We start from the raw sequence: 24,541 nt of genomic DNA, 5'->3' as shown, positions 1-24,541 counted from the left end.
AATGTTTGATGCTCTGTGAAATTTTTTTTGCTTTCTACTGTTAATGTTGCCAAAGTGTACTAATTATTTTATTTAACGGGCATATGATTACCATAAGCTGCCTTATCTACCTTCGTAGAAAACAGCTGACGTGTATTGGGCAAAAAAAAAAACGAGAGGATAAGAGAAATAAGAGAGAATAGAGAATTTTATAGGCAGATTGAACTAATGTTGTCGTGTTTTTTTGTCAATTTTATAAATTAAAACTTATATCCAATCCCAACAAATAATGCCTTTTATCAAGAAAAGGGGAAACGAGAAAGCGTTTATTTATTATTATTAAACTAAAGTTTTTATGTAAAGCTTGAGATGACCACGACGTGAAAGGTGCCTTTAAGCGTATCATTCTGAGAAATAAGCTCCGTCAAAGAGCGGCAATTTATATACGTCATCTGCTTTCTTATTTTTAGTTTCTTTTTTCAAGTATGATATTGTCCAACAGGACGGAACCTACACACAAAATGCGTTTATATTGCCATCTAAATATAAATAAAGTTCAAAGATAAGAGTCCTAAGCTTCTCATTCTTCTATCTCTTTTTGTGTTTTCGTATAACGCTATGGAGTACCGGTTATTAGCCGCAGGATAACGGATGCGAAACCCAAGTTTTCTTTTGATCGAACGCTTGAGCGTTTATTTTTCTATCTCAATCTTATATTTTCTCTCACCCCTTTTCTAATTCCAAATTTTTTTTTTGCTTTAATTTTAATTTTATTTTTGTAAATTTCACTTTCTTAGTTGCTTAAGCTTTTTAATGAACAGAATTATTTTTAACGTATTTTCATCACGTGTGGCGTTCTTTTCTATTTTGGTATTAAGTCTTGCGATCACTGCACTAACATTACTGTCAGTCTATTCAGTAACTTATATATTCATATCATTTTGATCTGAATCTATATATTCGGCACATTCGGAAATGTATTTGAGTGCCTATCATAGGGTATGAAAATGTAATTTTTTTTTCAATACCTTTAAAACACTGAGAAACAAGTTTCAAAAATCCCATAAAGTATATAAACTCTTACCCCAATTTTAAATTCGAACTGCATCTAAACATGTCCGTTTGTGCGTCTATCCACTTTTCTGTCTAGGTGACCATGATGTAGTTGTAGTAAACATTTTCCCGTTAGCGGAAATGACGTATCACCCATAAATTTGTAAAAAAATTTTGAAGTGACTTAAACATTTCCAAGGGCACGCCTACAGCGTCCAAAAACTTTTATAAAACAATATATGATTTTTTTAAAAAACTTTTCAATTACGTTTCATCTTAGAAGAGTAATGTATTCGTAGGCAACTACATATAATTTAAATAATAATATATTATTTTAGTTTTAAATTTAGTTTAGTGTAATCCATCAAAACATTCCATTTATATAATACATAATTTCCTTGTTGCAGATTTTTAATGGAAAAATTTTAATTAAGAAAAGCAATTGGCATATGACTTTGCCAGCACCTATTCCTACCTACGTATTCAAAGTGAGTAAATTAATTAATTTTTCCTTAAATTTCCTTAAATAAATTGCAAATTAAATGATTTCCTAATCAAATTGTCTACATATCGATTCTTGATACGGTTCTTAATTCAATGCGTTTTTAGAAATAAGTTCATGGTAAAAATATTAGATACCAAATAGTAACATAAGCCAATCAAGGTTTAACATGTACTAGGAAGGTATTTAAATTTTTTTTTTTTTTTTTTTGCTTTTGGTGAATCAAATTTTGAGAAACGGTTTAACTATGTTTAATTAATTAATTATGTATGTATATATGTACGTTTGTATGCGATAAATTTTTTTTTTTTTGCTTATACAGTTACTTTAATGCGAACAGTGGAAAAAAGAAAAATAACAAGAAATAGAAAAAATTTGCATTTAGCTCGAACCGAACCCTTAACTACATAACATTAATTGCTTTACGATATTTGTTCGAAGAAGGATGGAATATAAAACGATTCCATTCACTTGATATATAAAGCGAATATTCAATCATATTTTTTGGGCGTCGTATTATGTGTCTACCGGTTATTGTATACAAACTAAAATCCTTACTTACATACTCTGCTACCTTTATATACTAGAAGACGGGAGGGGAAGGAATTCTTCTATGAACTTAGATGTTTGCAAATTTGGAAACAAAATTTTTGAAACCCTATAAATCCGTACTTATGATCGTTTCCTTGAACCGACATTTCTAAAAAAACGAAAAAATTCGTCACACAGATATTTGTATGTGATATGTTTTTATGAGTTACAAATATGGAATGTATCTAGTGTATCTAACATAATCCCTGCGATGTATATATAAAAAAAAGTAAACCGAAGAACATGATACATCCATTGAATAAACATTTTGATTTCGCTGGCCTTGTCACCAAAGATCGCATATTAAACTTTAACATGAATAGTTGGACAAATGTGATAGATGCCGTTGTTTACAAAAACTTGATTGTCGGTATTGTATTGTTGTGTATAAAAATTTGTTTTTTTTTTTTTCCAAAAAAAAATTATTAACGAGAAAATCTACTCAAAAAAATATGAATTCGTTAATCATGCTTATTAAAAAAATATGTTTCTTTTTCGATAATAATAGTGTTCCGTTAACATTATATCTTCATACAACATACATACCATACTTTACCACAAATGACCTTTCGATGTGTTAGCTAAAACCTTTAGAAGAGAAAACCTTTAGAAGAGAATGAAATTTCCTCCATCACCTCTTTATTGGAAGATTAAAAAGAAGTTCTTTTCGATAACCGAATATTCAGCAATTGGTGTTGCCTCTATTAAGGCATATTTTTTTCAGTGGGCACTTACATCAGAATCAAATCAACATCGTTTTCAGAATGTTCGGTTAGAGGCAAATTTCCGTTCGAACGAAGCCGTAACATCTAAGCTGACTATCTGACTAAGTGACTATCACGCTTAGGTATTGCTTAAGCATTAAAACGGTTTGTTTATCAAACCTACTTGGAAATAGTTATATATAATAGCTTGTAGAAAGAACAAGTTTATTTATCATTATCGGTTCATAAATAATAGCAGAGATCTGTTTACACTTTCGATGCTTACTGAAAAGTTAGTTAAAAATAGGCGTGACTAGATCTAGGTTTTGCATAATGCACAGGTCAATAATTCCCGGGAGCAAATAAGAAAACATATAATTTTTTCTGTTATATTCGACATTATTCCTCAGTATTAAACTCACAAATGTCCAACGGATAAAAGTCTCTGTAGGCTAGTAATTTGAACTTCAATGCGTGCAATTTCGTCATTATAGCATACAGTCTTATGATAACTGACTGTTTAAAAAGATAGAAAGGCCTCATTAAATACTCAGCACTACATCGCTTAGCACAGTTCTTCATTACGCGTTCTATTTTAAAATTTCAAGGACGTCAACTATCGCTTCTAACTTCATTAGAACAATTTTTCTAATATTTAGGAATGAATTCCATTAGCGATATAGATTAGAATAAAAGCGATCGTAAATGTTTAATCGGTTAGGCCATATGCAAGAGATATTCATGTCTATACATATTTATCTTATGCAAGCATCTTTTTTAGCTTTATATAAAGATCGTTTCTGTAATAGTTCAGAATTCATTGCAAAACATATAAGCGACGTTATTCTTTTAAGAGATTATATTTTTAAAATCGTTTAGTAGATCGTTTAGAATAATATTAAAGTAACGATATAAAAACACTCTATGGTATATATATATATATATATAATTTTTAATATAATGACTGGTTTAACAGAAATTAAGCTCTTTTTTTTTTATATAATCCTTTCATCCTGTCTTATAACACAAGAATATATTTGTATTTATATAAAATACATGCATATGCATATATATGCATAAACTTAAGGATAGTGAAGCAAATAAGTTGAGAGCCAACGCGCTAGCGTTAACATGAGCGAAAAAAATTGAAAATTTTTTCATTTTACCTTGACCATCTCATCGCTAGTATAATAATGCAAGTATTTTTATAACTATGCAACTTCTACATATATATATATATATGTATATCGGTTGGATTAGCTTTCAAACTTGCTTCTTCCGAAAACGGTTCGTTTCGAACAGGTAGCATGTGGGAAACACATTTTTACATGATCGACATGCATGTCTTCTTGTTTGTGGCTTGAAGCTTTAGTGAGTTTGGCTTAATATTTTTTTATAAAATCTTTGCATTTGTTTGCATACATACATACATACCGAATGAATATTTTGTGTCGTTTCTTATTTTTGTGTTTTTCTTGTTTTCTTTAGTTTTGTTTTCCTTTCCTTTTTTTTCTTTTGTTTAATGAGAACAAATTTTTATTTGAAAAACAACAAAATAAGAAATATATATATATATAAATTATTTATGTATAATTTTATTGAAAACGGTTCGAGCAATATCAGTTAGTATCTTCTTGGCAACCAAAATTGACGGATATCTTAAAACAATCTAACGGATAAAGTAACGTTAAGTTTCAATTTTTTTTTTTTTTGGTGTTTTTTTTTTACTTAAAAACAAGTAAATAAATAAACGGAAACGGATATACATTTAAGTGAAGTGAAGAACCCAAGTGAGTTATATGATATATTTTAGTGTATATATGAAGTATATAAGCAAATGTTTGCGGATGCGTGTGCGAGTGTATAGTTTGGTGTTTTTTTTTTTTATTTAAAATTTATTAACTTATTTATCGAATGCGTTATTTTGTTTTTTGTATTATTGTATTTTTTTTTTTTTTTTGTATTTTAATTTTTCTAATGGACCTTTTATGGAATTATTAATGTCAAAGTCAAATTTGATTATTGAAATTTTTTTTTTTTTTTCCTTGGATTTTTTGTTTTATTGTTTTTCTTAACGATTTCTAATTATTTTCGATGTGTGTGCGCAAATATGCCTGTGAATGCGTCTTTTTAAATGTGCAATTTTCTTGTTCACCTTAACCTAATGCTTTATTATATAGTGTTTTATAAATAAAGTGTTTCTTCTTCTTCGTATAGCAAAATTTTTACATATTATTTTCTTTGTCTCAAGATTCTAATTAACTTTTTTTTTTTTTTTTAAACATCGGAATTTCTATGCAAATGCGCGCACATACAAAATTATGCATTTTTTTTTTAAAATAATTTTCAATAGCTATTTCATGCTAAAGATAATCATATCATAAGTTAATTAAAAAAATCTCTTATAATGTAATAATAATTGTGAGCAAAGTTTTTTTATAATAAATCCTAGGAAAAAATTTGTATCTAAAAAAAAAACAAGAAATTACTTACAGTATTTTTTAGTTAACTGCAGACTTTCTTTTATTTTTGCGTAGATGAATAAATTTTTCGGCAAAATTATGACAAATGTTTTCCGCAATTGTGCCGTTTTTTCGTTCCTCTTCCACATAAGTTAAAGCCGATTTCGGCGGTACAGCAATACCGTTAACCATTAAAACGAGACTTAAATTTTTTGCCAACATTTTAGGAAAATATTAGTCGGAATACTTAACGTATGATTAGTTTTTTTTTATTTCCGATAAGTCAAAAAACGTGCCGCAAGGTTATAAAAAGATGCATGCAATATGTATATAAAGGATGCCGTAGATGTAAATATGTGTGAGAAGTGTTTTGTGAAATGCCTTTGTCAAGATTCTAATTTCAAAAATGCTTGTCGATCCATTTCTTCATTTTAAAGGTAACCGTTTCTATCAAATATAGATGGATCTTAATAAACTGCAATATATATTTAATGTATGTAGAGTTACAGGGATAGTCAAATGTCTCGATATTTTTCTTATTGGAAACTTTTGAAATTTTCGCTATGAGCTTAGGACTAGACTTCATAGTTGAAACAAGAAATCGCTACGGCACAGAACACTTTTCAGATAGACATAATTACTTATGTCCGCTAAATAGAAAAAAAAAAGATTTAGTTAACCATTTGTTTATTTTTATGTTTGCGCCTCCGTTCGTTATTATGTTCCACTTCGCTTTTGATACCATTTCCAATTTTGAGTAATGAGTTTGTGCAAAGTTTTCTTTCTTGAAAGTAACTTCTTCGGTAAACTCTCCATATGCTTGGAGATTCTAGATGAATGACAAGGTGAATAAATTTACGAGTAGGGAAGTTCGCTACAACATGAGACAAGTGAATGGATAATCAGCAGACTGAGGAATAGTCGGCTGTGGAGATCAAGAAGATTGCAAAGGTATTAAAGGACGGGTGATTGGACGGCTGGCCCGCTTGGTTACAAATGGAAGAATGGTCCTGTAGATGCATGATTAGCGCACGGACGATAGATAGATGTTTGTGTGGTCCGACGATAACGGTAACACTGTACCACTTTAAACAGATATGCAAGCCGATGGATATACAAATGGGAAAATATTTTATCATATAAAAGGATAGTTGGGCGGACATAAAAACTGATAGAAGGAGGTCGAGCAGACAGACGAGCAGATGTGTGCTTGAAAGGATAGGCATTCAAGCGAATAGGAATGCGAGTGGTCCAGTGAATACAAGGACGTATGGACGAACGGATAAACTAATGGTTAGCGTTATAAAATCCGGATTGAATGAATGTGACAATAGAAGTCCAGGTCGTGGACGGGTTTTCAAATAGATAAAAGAGCAGCGTGGGATAATTGATTGTCAAGCAAAGGAAAATGAAAAGAATGGTAGTCGGACAAGCACACGAATTGCCAGGTGAATGAATCGACAGTAACCGCTGGGAAGAGGAAGATCGAATAGACGATGAGCAAAAAACATACCGATTTATAGATATTACAAGAGCGCAAAACTACAGACGGAGAGATGGACAAACAGTAAATGACACTAGTAAATGTACACAAGTATACTTTCGGGCATCTGTCTGAAGGACATAAGAATTATCTTTTCCCATTTTCGTTCGGCACTTTTTTTTTTTCTTTTTGATCATTCAATAAGCATTTTAATTTTAATATTATGTTAATTTATTTATTTTACATAAAATTTTTCGCACACTAAAAACAACTGCTAAATAGTTGCTAATCATGTGTAATTCATTAGTTTATACGAAACCTACAAAAAAAAAAAGTAAAAAAAAAATGTAAAAATAAAAAAAAATTCTTTTGTTTAATCGCAACGCATCCATTCGCATTAAGCATGCGGAGCATGTTTCAATATATTGACGTCTTTTCTATACCGCATTCAGCATTTTGGGCGTTCTATCGATATATATATATATATATATATATATTTACATACAAGTAACTAATGTATAAACCATGTAAAAAGGCAAAGTATTTCACTCGTAACATGTAAACCTAATACGTACTTATCGTTAACAAAAACAAGTACTAATAAAAATGGTATTAAAAGTGCAAGGCACTTAAGTACAACACTTTTGAAAATGTTCTATCATCTAACAGGTTGTCTTGAAAGTTACCTGTGCTTATAAACATTCAAATTTTGCTAACTTTTCATTAAAATAATTCAATCATAAATAAATCATAACACCAATACTCACTCATACGGGCACTTGCCTAACTATAAAACTGAAAAAAAAATAAATAAAAGTTTCATATAGACATTGAATAGAGAAGTAACCTTTTCATCGCCATATACGCAGAGAAGTGCTGTTACCGTATTCTAATATTCGAATATACCAAGCGGATGTGTATTCAAATCCACTTGACGCATGAACAGTCATCATAATGCAAAACAGATTTCATAATTGTACAATAAAAATATTTTTTTTTATAAATGTTTTTTGTATATTTTTTTTTGTATTTTTTTTTTTTTTTTTTTTGTTTGAATGAAATTTAATCTTAAACATATATGCATATGATATAAATATACGCATACCTATGCTGTATGTTTGTTATATGAGAGAAGAATCTTTTAAAACATGATTAATTAAAATTTTTTTTTTTTTTTTTTTTTTTTTTTTTTTTATCTGCATAAACGAAGCTATTTATTATTTATGTTGGTTGCTTATTAGTTGTCTTACATATTATGAAGAAAACTATACTAAACTTACTGACGGGGTATATGTATATTCGTTATATCACTTAAAATTCGGGAAAATACATTTGAGTGAAAAAACCTGTTATCCTGAGCCTGTGGGTAAATACGTACTTCATTATCTACCCATAGCTTAAAGTACAAAGAAATTTTAAAATAATTTATGCCTCTTATGCCTTGAATCTTCCTCCTTTATCATTACGTTTAGGCCACCTTTATTTCTTGCTGTACATTAAGATTTTTGTATGGAAAAATTGAGGTCATTGCTAAGTCGTTCCAAACTCGAATTACTTATTTTGTTTGTCTGTTTGTTTGTTTATTTACTTGTTTTTGTGTACGTATAAGTTATTGACATTGCTGGTCTTTATGTTTAGCTAAAAGGTGTCCATTTAACTCATATATAATACGCACTTTGCCAAAATGTTTTTAATTAAAAAAAAAAAAAAAAAAAAACAAACAAACTACTACGTTCGACAAGTAATGAATTTTGGATACCTATCATCGAAGGTAAACAAGATTTCATTCAATATATATATTAATTAAAAACAAAAAAAGAAAAAAAAAGAAAAAATGCATAAAAAATTATTTTTACAAATACTAGCTTTCGCCTGCCTTGCATTATTTGTAATAAGGAAATTATATTTATTTTCTGAAGATGATAATCTTTTAACTCCTCCCTGTAAATAATTCTCTGGAATTTTTAAATTTCAATTTTCTATATATGCATCAATTTGTAGTCTACCAATTTTAACCAGTAATGGATAAACGTCCCCTTTTAAGCTACATGGCATTTTTATTTACTTTAAACATAAAAAGTGAAACTCTAATCATATGAACAGAATGACTTCTTGCGTCATTGGTAAAGTAAGCAAGAGTGCAATAGAACTTATATGCCAGCCTTGTTGCGAAAAGGATTCACTCTATAGAGCGTCAAAGCCCAGTATATTCATTTAACTCATTCAATTCATACGCACATAGCCTAAGGTTATCTCTTCTCTCTTCTATTTTCTATTTTAATAAAGTTATTCAGAGCAATTCTTACCAATTAAACGAATGTTTATCTCGACTTAAAGTTTTAAGTTAACACAGTTCTCATATCTTCTACAGATCCTTTAATGGGTATTTTTAAGTGTAACAAACAAAATGATGAAATTAGTATACCATTATTTTTCGTAAATAGTGTTTCAATAAAAACGTAAAAACACTTATGGAATTTCCATCTTCCGCATGCTTCTTTATTGCTTGCTTGATATTGATCAAATGTTACATTTAAAGCTTGCTCTTCGAACTAATGTGTACAGCTGTACTGAGAAATTCCCAAAAATCACTGATAATTAATTTATGCTATTTTTATGAATTGTTTTTTTTTTTTTTTTTTTTTTTTTTTTTGTACAAACATTTTAGGTAGGCCTCTGTCGGCTAAATGTTTTGTAATCAATGAAATACAGAGAAATGCATAAAAAAAAAAAAAAAAAAAAAAAAAAAAACTTAACATTTATGGCCTACACTTATAATTATTAGACTTTAATTGTTTTTCCTATCAGCTAATAAAGCTGACGGCTTACGGAAATATATCAAAAAGTATTATCAAATTTTATTTTTATTTATTACAAAAAATCTCATAGAATTAGTTCGAAGTAAGGACACTAGTATATGTAAAACTATTGCTTAGGAATTTTGCTTTTAATCTTTTTAGTTGAAAGTTATGCATAGTTTCGTAATAAACATCGAGGAAAAACATTTATTTTTCTTAAGTTAGTTTAGTTTGGTTAGTTTAGTTAAATAAACGATTAAAATAAAATAAATAAAAGAAAAAAGTAATAAAATAGCAATGTTCAGGACTTACTAAGAATTTGCTTGCGTAATGAAGAAAAAAAAGAAAATTATTTTTGTAAAACATTAATAAGTGACAACACTTGAGCCAGGCCCTGCGGCGCTTTAACCGAAATCACTTAATCTATCTGTCTATGGCGGGAACTCTTTAAAGTATTGACTTTCATTTCGATTATTTGAATTAACATTTATTTACGCACACACACACACACACACACGCATACACAGTTTTCGACCAAAAAAAAAGCAATGAGTGGTTAATGAATAACGTTTAGCTTAACTTATCGCGAATTTTCTCTTTAGAATGTTATATGTAAAGGTTTTGTAATGGACTCGAAAAAAAAAAAAAAATTATTGTGCTGTAGACAGAAACGAACGAAATATCTGACACTTACTTACTGCGCGGAGCCTAAACTTTTTCCTTTTTCCTTCCTTTGCAAACTTTTTGCTCAAACAGACCTCTGGAACCATCAGCTCGATTCGCTAGGATTGTCTTGAAGGCAATGCAAAAAGCTTTCAAAATTTAGACCATTCAGCGACAGCTATACTAGTCGCGCTATGACAAACAAGTCCTTTTTGTGCATGAGCTTAAATTACATTAACGTTCTTTTGTTTGTAAATGCATGCCGTTCCCGGATTAAAGAGATTAGAAGCCAAGATATTTAAAAAAATGTTTCTTCTTGGGCACAGTTAGTGTTCACAGAGGGCTTGCAACATATTTCCAAAAACAAAATTTCTTCCAATTATTAAGTTTTTTCTTGACACTTTGGAAACTTAAAAGAATCTGTTAAGCCTTCAAAAAAAAAAAACAAAAAAACGATTTTCCGAAAAATTCACTGTGACTGCCCGTTAAGATCTTGTCCCCTGTAAATATGCGGATTTCTCTTGAAGCGTGTTGGCCTTACTGAACTACCGTGAGCCTTTTGCTATAGTGAACGAAAGGGATGTTATGCTTGCAGGGTTACAAATTTAATTTCTCTTAATTTTAATTTGAAAATGATTTTCATTTTAGAGTAATAGAAGGAAGAACAGCACAGCAGTTAGCAATAGATTCGATCTAAAAACATATTTGATCAAGATATAAACTATAAATCATTAAAATTGTATTTAAAAAAATTTGTTTCGGTGTTTTTACACACGCTTACAATAAGCGATACTATATAATAGTTTATGTAAATAGATATGTGTTGACGTTAAGTTTAAATGCAATAATTTTACAGTCAATTATCTCTTCCGTCATAAGTTATTTACATTTACCAATTAACAATACGATAATTGAATTTTAAAATGAATGTGAAATGCATATCAAATTCATAGATTCATCTTTAACCTATCACCTCTAGCTCGTCACAGCCACCGGGCGCCTTGTTTTCATAGTAAAAACCATAAATAAGCCATGCCCTTATAATCTTCGAAGCCCTTTAAAAGAAAGTTACCCTTGTTGTGTATCAATGAAATAGAAAGTAAAGGTAGGAAAGTCAAAGCGAAACCGATTTGTAAGCACGCCATTGTACCATACATCATTCCTTCTAAAACAACCAAAAAAGAGCCACAATTACTGAGAAAATGCTATGTTGTCTCAATCAGAGCATAATTGAAGAGATTTACTCCCGTTGACACAGGTAATCAGAAAATATCTGTTATTTCAGTTTTAAAATAGTTACGAAGCACGTGTAACAATCAAGGAGACGAAATAAGTTCAGATTCAGAAACTAAAAGTTGCGCGGGGATGGGGGCTTTACTTTAGGACTTATGTTCCAAACGCAGAAGGAAGCTTTAAAGTGTAATAGACATTCATTAGCATATAATGCATCAAATTTTGCCTGCGGAGAATACTCGCCTGGCAGCAAAAGTGATATCGGCTTCGCATGCTGATGGGCATGTAAATGGGCCAAATCGATCAAAGGACCCTTATGGTGCAGCATAAATTACTAACTGAATTTCTTGCTCATCACTACGATAAAAAAAATGATAAACATTTCCATGTGTGTGTATATAAAAATGATACAAAATCAGCCAAGCGCCCAATATCGTTTTTTTTTAGCCCTTTGTTTTTAATTCTTTGTTTAAGAGAAAGATTCAGTCATAGCCGAACATATGCCTTTTCTATTTTCATATAATCTAAATGCAATTCTTAGGAATGCGCGGAATAGCGAAAAGAAAGCTTTTGGGCGCAGATTGGACAGGTTTTTCATCTTGATCTAACAATAGTGATATGAAAATAATGATATTAAATTTAACACAAAATTTTCAAGTCGTAATCTTCGATTCAATAAACGGATAGATTGGTAGATATAGTATCTCGCTATTTACACTCTATTCAGGCTCCAGAACTTCCTATACATATTAATTTGCTTTATTAACATTCGATAAATCTGTTAGTTTACTTAAATATGTGGCGCGGATAGGAAAAAATCCCCCAGTCGATTGTCATATATAATATTTCCCATATGTTAGCCATAGATCGCATTAAGCTTGCAATGAGATTGCACAATTTATGAGTTAGATATTTTTAAACGTATTGATCGTGTGTAAGATGAATATTCAAAATTCACTTTAAGGCGAATGCGAATGTGCTCAGAGTGTTATACGTTCTTCTATTTATTTTCTTCTTTACAACAGATAATGATGTTGTTAAATTAACAAATATTTATTTAGTTATTAAAATTAGTTAAATATTGCTATTGTTTACTGACGACAATCAGTTATATATATATATACATATATATATATATATATATATATTATACATACATATATTATACATATAATATATCTGTATACATTATTTATACATATATATATATATATTTAAATGCGTGCCACATACATATATATATATATGTGGATGAATGATCTTTTTATCTGATCTTTGCATAAACATGATGCAATATTAGAATTAATTTAAAAATTTCTATTCTAATTTTATTAACTATATAGTTTGAACGATCTATAAGCTTTGACAGTTTTTATGATCAAGAGCTATATTAAAATACAAAAAAAACAAAATATTAATATTTGACTGTGACCGAATTTTTTATGCTTGCATCAATTTTATTTCAAAGAACCTCGAGAAATATTAAATTTTACTGCTTTATAAGTTTGGTTGGGTGTGGCCGATTTTTTTCACATGTATATATTGCATCATTTTTAGTTTTTGAATTTTTTTCTTCTTTTGAGAAAACAAGTGCCTTCACCTTATCCTACACTGCAAGCCTGTTCTTCTTTTGAGAAAACAAGTGCTTTCACCTTATTCTACACTGCAAGCCTGTTCTTTGACGTGATTGAAGAATTTTAAATAAAGAACAGCGTACAAGAACGTCCACTGCTTTTACTAAGTTCGGTCCGATGTGTTAATTTTTGCAAACTGGAGTAAGTTTACCATAGAGACATGCACAGACCAATAGATAGATAGATCTTCCGATAAACGGAAAAATATGTCCTCATCGAATCAGAATTTGATGCTGTACGATGACTATGAACACACATTGCACATTGCAGTACCTGTAAAGTTCACCTCTGCGTGTTGCAAATGTTATGACAAAATGAATGTATCTCCCATGCCTCGTTGATGGGCATAAATATGTGCCAAAAGAAAAGATTTCATAGACTCTTGATCTCCTCTTATTTAAAGAAAGTTCTTCTATTTGGTATTTGGTTTTCCTTTTAAAGACCAGTTCGTTGTATATATTTAATATTCAGTATTTGCCGCACATATATGAGAAGTTCATTCACTTGTACTATAAGTTTTTATTATAAAAACAAAAACAAAAATGAAAACAACAAATTGTCGTTCAGTTTTATGAACTTTAATCAGAAACCTTATTTACATAAATTTTTTTAAAAATGGGTGCGTCACTAATACACAACACGATCAGATAATTATTACAACGTTTTCGATATTTTAAGCATTGATTATGTTTACGGCAAATGAAAAAGAATTATCGTTTCAGAAAATCTTGAAACCTTCCTCTAATGATTATTTATTTTTACATAGGTTTACAGAGATTAGAGTAAAGTTAAAGTTACTCATAACCTAATACAAAAAAGTAGGGCAAGGTCAAACAACTACCATTAAATATATTGACTAATATGAGTCTTCCTTTTAGGTTATAACCTTTTTGCCATAGGCTTACCAAAGACTATGAAAAACAGTTAGGTTACTTAAATGGGAATGGAAGGGAACAGTGAATCCCTGGAGTCGAAACTTGTCACTAACAAATGTTATCATTAAATGGTAAAAGAAAGCTTTGTCGTTATGCGAAGAGCGAGTTTTTTATCCACGTCGAAGTTTTTACGTTCATTTAGTTTGCCAAAATACTATTTTACCCAAGAAAAATGTTCTCAACTGGAATTATAATTTGCGTTGAGGTAAAAAAACCTTACCGTACAAGATTTTGTGAAAATTTCTCGGAAATTTTCCAACTGTAAGCTGGGCGCAGAAGCAAATGGATAGATATCACACAGACAGATGGACGGACTAGTTTTAAAGCGGTTTGGAAAATGGCTGAGAATCGATCGGTTTAATAAAAGGTGGATCTACTTAAAATTCTTCTGGGGAATGTTGCACACAGCCACACAAACTTAATATACCTTCTTGCACAAATGTTGTAGAGTGTAAATATAAGTAAAGGATAGAATGTAGGATTAAGAGATTTAACTCCGAACGTTCACTTAGCCATTTAAAAGTAAGTGAATGAGAAATATGTATATGTATAACTTTTCTTAAGAAACACTCACGTTAAGCAATTGTATGAAATAGTTTTAGAAAGAAGCAAACGGGAAAATATCTTTGCCATACTGTAAATACTGAACACCCTTGATCTCAACTCAGGATGTCACATCCTGAACTTATAGTAGAACCGAACATGAACATCTTTGTATAATTTTTTTTTCTGTTCGTTTGATGAGAAAGACATTCATTTACAGTAATTCAAACCTTAATAAGCAATTTATTCAGTTATGTACTTTTCATAGAGCCACGGATTTCCTTGTGCGTTCTTTAAAAGCTCCTTGACTAAATTTCGGTTCGTCTTTTCATTTTTGGTTTATATGTGACTTTCAACTGAATTATTATCATCCGATCAATTCCAGGTGTTCCAGCAATCTGACTTTCAATGGGACCATATAGATTTTTCAAAAGATTCTTTTCATCGATCAGCCATAATGTTATATAACAAAATTAGCTTTTCATTAATATCAATGTAACAGGAACGGCAGGAACGGCAGATCAGTGAACTTCTTGTAAATCATTCTGTTTTATGTCATAACGCTTGATTTGTGAGTGAAAATATTTGAAAAATTTTTAAATGTTTGGCTAAAGCTTTGATTAGCTACTGACTGTTGAGATGTTTTCTTCTTTTTTTTTATTTTTCAAGATCACTTTGAAGCCATTCCTGTGGAAATGAATTAAAAATCAAATGCACGAACTTCTTTTTCACCTTCTAAGCAAATAGTTACTACGTTGTAACAATAAATATATATATTTGTGTAGTATGTAAGCAAAGAATTATTCGTATATCGTCTTTCCATTTAAGATATTTGTAATGAGCTTTTCGAACTATTACGGGAAATACTTTTACCGTTCGCTGTTAAAAAGCAAAATATTTGTTCACGTTATTTGTTTATGCCTTGTTTCCATGTACCTTTAATTGAGTGCTTTTCAAATGCTTACATTACTTAATTTTGAATAATGCATTAATTCGCTTATACCAACGATGATCGTTCAAATGTTGATGAATACAGGTAAAGAGGAAAAAAGCAAATCAGAAAGACGTGCACAAAATTCTGTTCTGTTTTTTTTTTTTTGAAAAGAAAATATCTTTCAAAATGGAAGAAAGTAAGTAAGTGATACTTTGATTAAACGCACTAAGCGTACGGTTGACTATTTTCCTTTAGCTATCATTATGACGGAACGGAAGAATTTCATCGATAGCTTTCATTGGGCAGTCGATTTTTCGATGCAAGCAAATTATATTTTACATGCAGAAGCATAACCCATTTCTGATCCACAAAAATTTCGAAAGATTCAGTATAAGACTTCTACGGTTTGAAATTCTATTTTCAAGAGCTTGGATTTTAGATAATCTTAAGAAACTAGATTTAAAAATTTAATTTTCGTTTAGGATTGACTTAATTCAAGATTCTTTTCCGTCATTTGACTTATGTGATAAATCACAAAAAAAAAAGTTTTTATAAAGTTCTTCCCATTTTATATATAAATCAGAAATGCTTGGCCTACGTATAATATTTGCGACCATGCCCACACATAGTTACTAGTGATTAAATCTTATTTTTTCCAATTCTTTGAAGTTTTATGTTTATTTATCATAACGCAAGCGAGACAGAAACTATTTTGTCCATTCCTGAAATGAAGATGTGAAAAATGGGTTAATTCTAAAATGACGTTAGACGCCGCGACCGGGCGAGTTACTTTCTTCTTAACAATATCAGCGATATGGGTATCAAATAAACGACTTTGGAGCGTAGAATGCGAAAAGCTTAGTGGTGGATATGCGAGATTCGGCCCTGGCCGAATATAACTTTCTTGCTTGTTTTTCTTTGTTTGCCGAGTCACTAAGAATGGACAATCAATTTTCTTGTAAAATAACTTAAACCCATAGTCTTTTGCCAAAAAAAAACATTTTTTTGAAGATTTTTAGTTAACACGAAATTGTTTAAAGTCATCATAGTGTTTAACAGCATATGTTTTGTATACATATATATATATATATATATATTTGCTGCATTTTGCGAATTAATTGCAATGTTTTGTGGAATTGTTTTTCCATTTGCTTGTTATTAGTACACTTTTGTTTGCTTGAGTTCTTGTCGTGCGGCTATGCTAGATAAACATGTTCAAAATCTATACGAAAAATTCATTTAAGATTTTTAAAGCAACTTTAGCGAAGAGATGACTACCTTGACTTCTATCTTAAAGCTTGATTTCTAATACAATCGCGTATAAATACAGGTTTCTTAAAATACTAAATAAATTAAATAAAACAAACGCATTTTCACAATAAGAAAACTGGCAGGAAAATCAAGCTCTTATACATAAATACAAATGGATATAAATAATATATATATATAAAGATTTAACAATAGTAAGGGTTGATGTGTTATTTATCGAAGTCAAAAAAATAGTTAAATTGTGTTGCATATAAGAAATACGGCACAAAAAAAGAGAAAAAAGCAAGGCTCGAACGTTTCAGTAATGGCTTCGTTTTCTTCTTTCTTTTTTTGTGTCTTCTCTGACTTTCAAAATTTCAACAGTCGGTGTGTAACGGAATATAGAATTGGGCCGGCATTACTCGTTGAATCGATTAAATATCGTTTATCGGGTTTTTATATAGTGTACATCAAGTCAACAGTACAAACGGAATGGTTGTGGTCTATAATGGTCTTCAACAATGTCGTACATAAATTTTCAGCAAAAGTTGTTTAACTTTATCGATATTTTTAATTTTATCATTAGTTAGCTATAGCAGGTTGAAGATGCGCTGGTTTCCATGCGAGTTTTCCACTTTATACTTGGGCCAAAGGAAGTTTTAATATTTTTGTTTAGGCGAATAAAAATAACAAACGCATACAAACGACAGACAAGCAAACGCACAAGCGTACAATCCATTCGCCGAAAAGTGTGGCTAAGAATTCTTCTTCTTACAAAATTTATAGGATGCAAAGTGTTTTATATTTTAATGTATATTACCAATGGCTTGATAAAATTAACATGAATCACAAACAAATGACTGAATGTATAATGTTTTGATGTTGATGATGTCTACATTTGCGTTCTACGTAAAGAGTTCTTTTGTAACGTTAAACGTCTGCTTGCGCAAACACGCCAATGTACGTACAATGCATTTAATGAATGTCAGGTGCATAAAGAATTCTTCACGTTTCATTAATACCGTGGTTTTGACTTTAACCAAAATAAACAAAAAAAAAAAAAAAAAAATTTATTCTTTTGTCATTGAACTCTTCTACACTTAATTTAAGAAAACTGTGTGAAAAATTGCGATATATATATGTGAATGTATTGTATGTGTTCGTTTTTGAATCAATTAAGGCATTAACACGAAAAACATTTTGTATTATTTACTGTATATAGTTCCATAATATACGTAATGTTTTATTGTTTAAATACATGAAAAATTTTCCCATTGACAACTTAAAGCTCAATTCAAATTTTGAGACATGAAAAATTTTTGTAATTTAACCCTTAAATGCATGATGTTATTGCCAATTGCCTACATTCAAGCTTCAATTAATTTTCAAATTATGTTTTTAAAAAAAATATGTAATTAAAAAAAATTAAAAATAAAATGAAATGCATTTAAGGATTTAAAAAAAAAAAAATACCATGCGTAGGTATCTGAGAGATATGAGATTTTAAACATTGGATCGCAATTATATTGGGGTTAAGGTTAAGGATGCTAAGAAAGATGCTAATTTTATTAGCTTGAGATCTTGCAGCTATGCCCACCATTACGTTCTTTGGTCTCTTCGCTTGTTCACCTTTTCAAGCATGCAGAAGTTGCTATGCAGATTTTTGGCTCTTTGCCTAAACAATCAAGCTAGTTTCCGATATGATAGGTTTAAAAAAAGACGGCAAGCGACTAAAGTCATTTTGGAAGATAGGTGAAAAGTTTAATTTCGCTATCTATAGCAGCTATGGGAAGTATCAGCTTCTATTAATGCCTTTGGAATCAAAATCTTTTCTTCTTCTGTAACTGCTACAAATTTCCTTACATTAATGCCATTAATGTGTTAATCGTCCTATGAAGATTTCTTTTCCTACCAGTTAATGTGCCTTGTTGAGATCAGAAAAGTCCAAAGAAAACTATAAACATTCTCTTGAGCCAGACTTTCTACTGATAAACCGCATTAAAGAATCATCAAATGATTCACCATTCCACCCACTCGTCTCGATTATGACCGGACAATATTTATTTTTTAAAATCTAATATGACGTCAGAAATACTTAATCCTGCGGCAAACATATTGCTATCGTATCTTTCAAACTATGTTTTAATATTAACGTGACACACACACACAGATATGATTTAACATACCCCGGTTTACTTATATATATATATACTAATATATATATATATATATATATATATATATATGTACATATATACAAGACGAACCCTTGATGCAATTTAGTTGATTTTCCAGACTTACAACTTAGCTGAGATTAAATCAAATGTTTGAGCTAACTTCTTCTTCTTCTTCTTCTTTTTTATCTCATTTTTATTATTGATACATTCTTGAAATTGTAATCTTACATGCGTATCATATTTTTAATTTATGCTAATGAATTTGTTATCAGATTTCGTAGTAGGTAAGTATGGCGTTATTTATAAAATAAAATTTATGCTGTGTTGTATACGTGCTATAAGAAATAAATAAATAGTTTAAGCGAAAAATGATCAATTGTTTGGTAATTTTGGGGGAATACCCATAAATTGATTTTTGATTGTTTTGCAAACATAACATAGAGTGGTGCGAGTGGAAAAAGAAAAACAAGTGACGACAAAATTTATTCTTCTAGACAACATTTTAACATGTGGCCAGGTACACCTGTACACATATGTGTAAAGTGACATGATTGAATACAATAAATATTGTACGGCGACTTCAATGAGTATTGTTAAGCGTTAAAAGCACTCGACAAATCTAACATATCTCCTGTATATGAAGCGTGAAGTATTCTATTTAGAATAACTTCTTCCATAATCAGTTGGCTTTGAAATGAAATAAATTTCAAGTTCTGCGATTATATTACATCGTATAACTTATCATACAAAGGTTAATGACCGAGGCGATTCTTCGCCTGTTAAAACGGAACGCGTTTGCTGTTTATTCTATTTCTTCAAAAAAAAAAAAAAAGTGTTAAGCTTCTTCTTCATAGGGCGATGGTAGATGTATTCACTTTTCACGCAAGGAAAATTTGTCTGCCGTTTAGTATACTAAGCGGAAAAGAACGCCACAATGTTCGCAGTCGACTTTAGACTTTTCGGTCACTTTCACCGGTTCCTGCCCGCTCAACTACTCGAACTCTGGGGTGTAGTGATGATCTCTCTGCTCCGTTCCTGTCCATTTGCTTTTTACCTTTTCCGAACGACTCCAAGACGTTGTTCTTAATCAAAAGTAAGCAAACGCGACACGCACTCCGAATAGACTTTTCTTTCGACATCTTCAGGGTGTGAGTTAACTTATGCAACTTTCCTGTTCGGACCCTGTACGACTTGGTGCAGATTTTTTTTTTTTATATTATTTTATCTATTAATACGTCAGCCTCATCACTGTCCGCATGACATTGCTTGAAATTAGCAAACCTTCTAAAAAAAATGTGTTTTCTCGGCAGTCAAGAGTCGCCATAATATAAACGAAGATATACTGAGTGATGGGTTACATCTTACTGCGAAGTATAACTAGCAAATAAACTGGAAGAAACGAGTACGTCTGTCGTGCGAGTTCGTTAACTTCAATTTATTGACTCTGCGCTCAATGAATTCCGAGAGTATTTTTTCGCATCGTTGCTGACAAAACCGAAATAATAAATGTTGAAGATAAACTATGAAATTGCGATTGTAAAAAAATATTTGAGGTTAAGTCGAGTTTAGTTTCTTCGCATTGTTAATCAATGATAAAAAATTTGTGGCACGTAATGCAAAAGATGCAATTATTAAAGGGGTTTTCTGAAAATTTTAATCGCAATTTCAAATAAACACACAAACGGATATTAACTTTACTTTTCATTGTAACCTTTAGTTACTGCTAGTAGTTATTAAACTTTGTGATACGCATCTGTGTACATTGTTAACATTAAATAAATCAAACAATTAATACATTTTTCTGGTGATGGATATAATTATTATATATATATATATATATATATCAAATGCTATGTAACAATGTTTTTATGATAATTCTAGTTAAATAAAAAGAAAAAAAAAAAGGAATAAATAAAATCGAAAGAAGATGACGGGTTATATGAAAGTTTTCAATGAACGTTACTTGACTTTATCCAAAGGTGTGGGTAAGTTATGCTTATAAACTTATAAAAAAGAAAACGAAATAAATTTTAACTACAAACTACATATTTATGTTAGATGAAACTATCGACAGCTGGTTTCTGATGAGCTCACCTGGACCTGTGCTAACCATAGTAATGATTTATTTATTATTTGTTTTAAAAATCGGTCCAGCTTTTATGAAAAATCGTAAACCGTATAATTTGAAAACCGTGATGATTGTTTATAATGCATTTCAAGTTTGTTACTCAATATGGATGTGTCGTCGGGTAAATTGAAATATTAATGAATTATTTCATAAATTATTTAAAATACAATAAATGTTTTTTCATATTCAATTTTTATGATCAATTTGACAAGTCTTGGAAAGAGAGTCGCATAACGGATACATTATTATCGAAGAAATGCGAAATTTTACGAACGCGTGAGCAAAGTTTAGATTTGTATTCGGGTGCATGGTTCTATTTCTTCTCGAAAATCATTGATTTACTCGATACAACATTTTTCGTGTTGCGTAAAAAGCAAAGTCAAGTATCATTTTTACATGTCTATCATCATACGGTTACTGCGACATTTTCATGGATGTATCTTAAATATGCGCCCGGTAAGTTATTGAACGTCCGATATGGATATGATCCTATTAATAATAATTTTTTATCTTTTTAGGAGAACAGGGCGTGGTTATTGGCATACTTAATTCCGGCGTACATATTATTATGTATTTTTATTATTTAGTAGCAGCAATGGGTCCACAATATCAAAAATTTTTATGGTGGAAAAAGTACATGACCAGCATACAATTAATACAATTCGTTTTAATTATGATCTATATGGTAACCATTGCCCTAAAAGGTTGCAATATGCCAAAAACGCTTACGTTCTTCTTTATTGCCAACACATTAGTGTTTTTATATCTATTCGGTAATTTTTATAGGAAAACATATCGCGATAGCAAGGCTCATCATAAAGCGACTAAAGCAGCATTAAGAGCAGCAAGTGGTTTAGGTTGTGTACCAACTAAATCATTTCTAGATCAAGGCGATCAAATGAAACGTTTAATTGATGCCAATAACAATAATAATTGTTTCAAAATTAATGAAATGAAGCTTGAATAAAGCGATTCATAAAAAATTATGAGCAAAAAAAAAAAAAACTATTCTTGAGACAATTTCAAGTTTCTTTGTATTCGACTTCATTTGGCAATTATTGATCTATTGATCGCAACATTGTTGTTGCCCATTTTAATGTATATTTCTTTTCGATTTTTTTTAATTTTTTTTATTTTTTTTAGTTGTTTTTCTTATTGTGTTTAAGCTTAAGTCTAATTACGATAAGTGTATAGCACTTCTATCTAAATAGTTACATTTCTATAAATTTTGTTTACTCTTTTATACAACTTCAGTTAGAACATTTTTTTTTTTTTTTTTTTTTTTTTTGTTGAAAATCTAAGCAAAGAAAAAACAAAAAAAATACCGAATACAAAACAAAAATCTGCCTATTAGTGGGTAAGAGAAGTAATTATAGTTGCTTAGTAATATCAGTTGTAGTTTTAGTGTTGCTTTGAGTAGAAGTAAAAAAAGCTTCTCCTCTCACATCTCTATATTTTACAAAATAGGATAAAAATATTTAAAAATCAAAACAAAGAACATATTTTCTGTATTATTAATAATAAATAAATAAATAATAAAAATAATAATAATAATAATAAAAAAAAAAAATTAATAAAAAAAATACAACACAACAAAAAAGTGAAAAAAAGACGAGGCATAAATCAAAAAAACTATTTGGTCTGACAGACAATAAATGATTGTCTTATTTTGTTCGCCTTATGTGGAATCACTCGATACACTTTGTCAATCTCTGCCTTTCATACATGAAATAAATTCCTGAAAATATTTGCAAGATAAACTTTTCCCGTTACAACTAACAAATTCAAATGTAAGAGATTAACTGACAACTAAAGCATCTAAGTCAGTTAATTTCGATGATTGATCGCTTCAGTAAATCATATATTTTCTAATGTTGAAACAGCTTGACAAGCAGGTTCATTGTCATTGTAATGGAAATGCCATTAAAACGTCTTCAAATGAAATTTTGTTATTTTCAAATTCTCTAAACGCTTCAATTGCGATAGTAAAGCTTGCAGTATAGAATTTAAGCAGCATTTATGCTTTTAGTGGATGCTAAACTATTTTTTTTTTTTTTTTGCTATAATAAGCCTCCTTCCTAGCATCTTACAAGGGCAGTTGGATGATGTATTAATTAAATTTTTGATCCTTGATTTTATATTATCTCGGAATACGCACACATTCCTATGATGAGAAATTATTGATCGATGGATCGCACTTTGCTTTCGTACCTACAGCTTAAGATTTATATTTTCACCTCGCGGCACTCGTCACTCTTGGAAGGCAGTAGTAAAATTTTTTCCATCTCTTTAAACGTGAAATTTGACTTAGGATAGTTAGGCAGGGATTTCCAAGCGGAAAAATACGAAAGAAATCTTGTGATGTTTAGTGTTTAAAACATGAATTAAAAACATTGAGTTAAAAGTGCTTTGACGAAAAAATTTTGTATTCTACAAAAGTTATATCGTGCTTATGTATGTTTTTTCCGAAAAAAATTCTGCCGATTTTATTATTATTACACAAAAAAAGGAAAGCAAAAGAGGCGTTGAAGGATCGTAGTAAAGATCGAAAGTTTCGTCCTCGATTTCTATATATATGTGTGCTTAGCCATTAATAAGAGAGCTTTTGTGCGGCCTTTTTTTGTTTTCAAAAGAGATTAAGGAAAATTTTTTTCTATTTAACATAGCAAAGCAACAACATTTTGCTTTACTCCCTGTTTTATGTCGGCCATGAAGTTTTCCAATTTGGAAAATACCTGATCAAAGTTTGTTTTTTCATGGGCATATGTGTGTAGATACACATATATATGCGTTCGTATGTTCAAATGTAAATCAAGATATCAAAGTACAAGTAGCTTTATGACAGAAATGCATAAATGGCTTGGCATGCACTTCTTCAATATTATTGAATATTGAAACATATTTCATAATTGTAATGAAAAAAATAAAAGGATAAAATATAATTAACATTTGAAATACATCATTAATATCCGATAATCCTTGCATTTAGAAGTGGATACGCTCTATGCCTTGTCTATACGCTCTTAACACAGAAAAAACTGAACTGAAAACTAATCATTTGAACGTGAAAAGGAAAATGTGGAAAATGGGAAAAGTCCAAAATGTATATTTATTTATTTATTTGTCTATAAATTTCGTAAACGCTCTTGAGAGTTGAACCCGCGACCATTGAATTGTTAGTCGCAATCCGTTGCCTATTCATCTACTCATGCGAACAAATTATATTAAACAAAAAGTATTTATTGCATCGAATATAACTGAACACAAAACGTCTTATACTTGAATGACGAAAAGTTGAAATTTAAAGATGTCTTACCAAAAATGGTTTAACTAAAGATATTTGCTGCAATTGACATAGAAAATCCCAAAAAAGAATCAAAAATATTTTACTTACCTTGAGGCATATTTCTCTTATTTACTTCGTAGTAAATTTTGATATTCGCTTCATATAAAAATGAAGCGTTTTTGTGTGCA

The 24,541-nt window shown here is 30.1% G+C and overlaps 2 protein-coding genes across 2 annotated transcripts in view; both read left to right on the top strand.

Annotated features, from left to right (window-relative positions):
• Positions 1-1,502: 1,502 nt before the first annotated feature.
• The window catches only part of LOC119635119 (elongation of very long chain fatty acids protein-like), a 79,591-nt gene continuing 56,552 nt past the window's right edge, over positions 1,503-24,541 (top strand). The window contains exon 1 of the mRNA XM_038029710.1: positions 1,503-1,520. The gene's annotated coding sequence lies outside the window, so the exon portion shown is untranslated. The remainder of the gene's footprint in view (positions 1,521-24,541) is intronic.
• On the top strand, positions 4,471-22,342 carry LOC119635120 (elongation of very long chain fatty acids protein 7-like). The gene is made up of 5 exons (XM_038029711.1): positions 4,471-4,619; positions 20,821-20,924; positions 20,998-21,188; positions 21,280-21,523; positions 21,586-22,342. The coding sequence occupies exons 2-5, from the start codon at positions 20,867-20,869 to the stop codon at positions 22,032-22,034; spliced, it is 942 nt and encodes a 313-aa protein (XP_037885639.1). The 5' UTR covers positions 4,471-4,619; positions 20,821-20,866; the 3' UTR covers positions 22,035-22,342.

Source organism: Glossina fuscipes, unplaced genomic scaffold (genome assembly GCF_014805625.2).
Source record: "Glossina fuscipes isolate IAEA_lab_2018 unplaced genomic scaffold, Yale_Gfus_2 3, whole genome shotgun sequence".
Classification (NCBI taxonomy): Eukaryota; Metazoa; Arthropoda; class Insecta; order Diptera; family Glossinidae; genus Glossina; species Glossina fuscipes.
The sequence above is the reverse complement of the archived record's forward strand: the minus strand, read 5'-3'. Positions and strand labels throughout refer to the sequence as shown.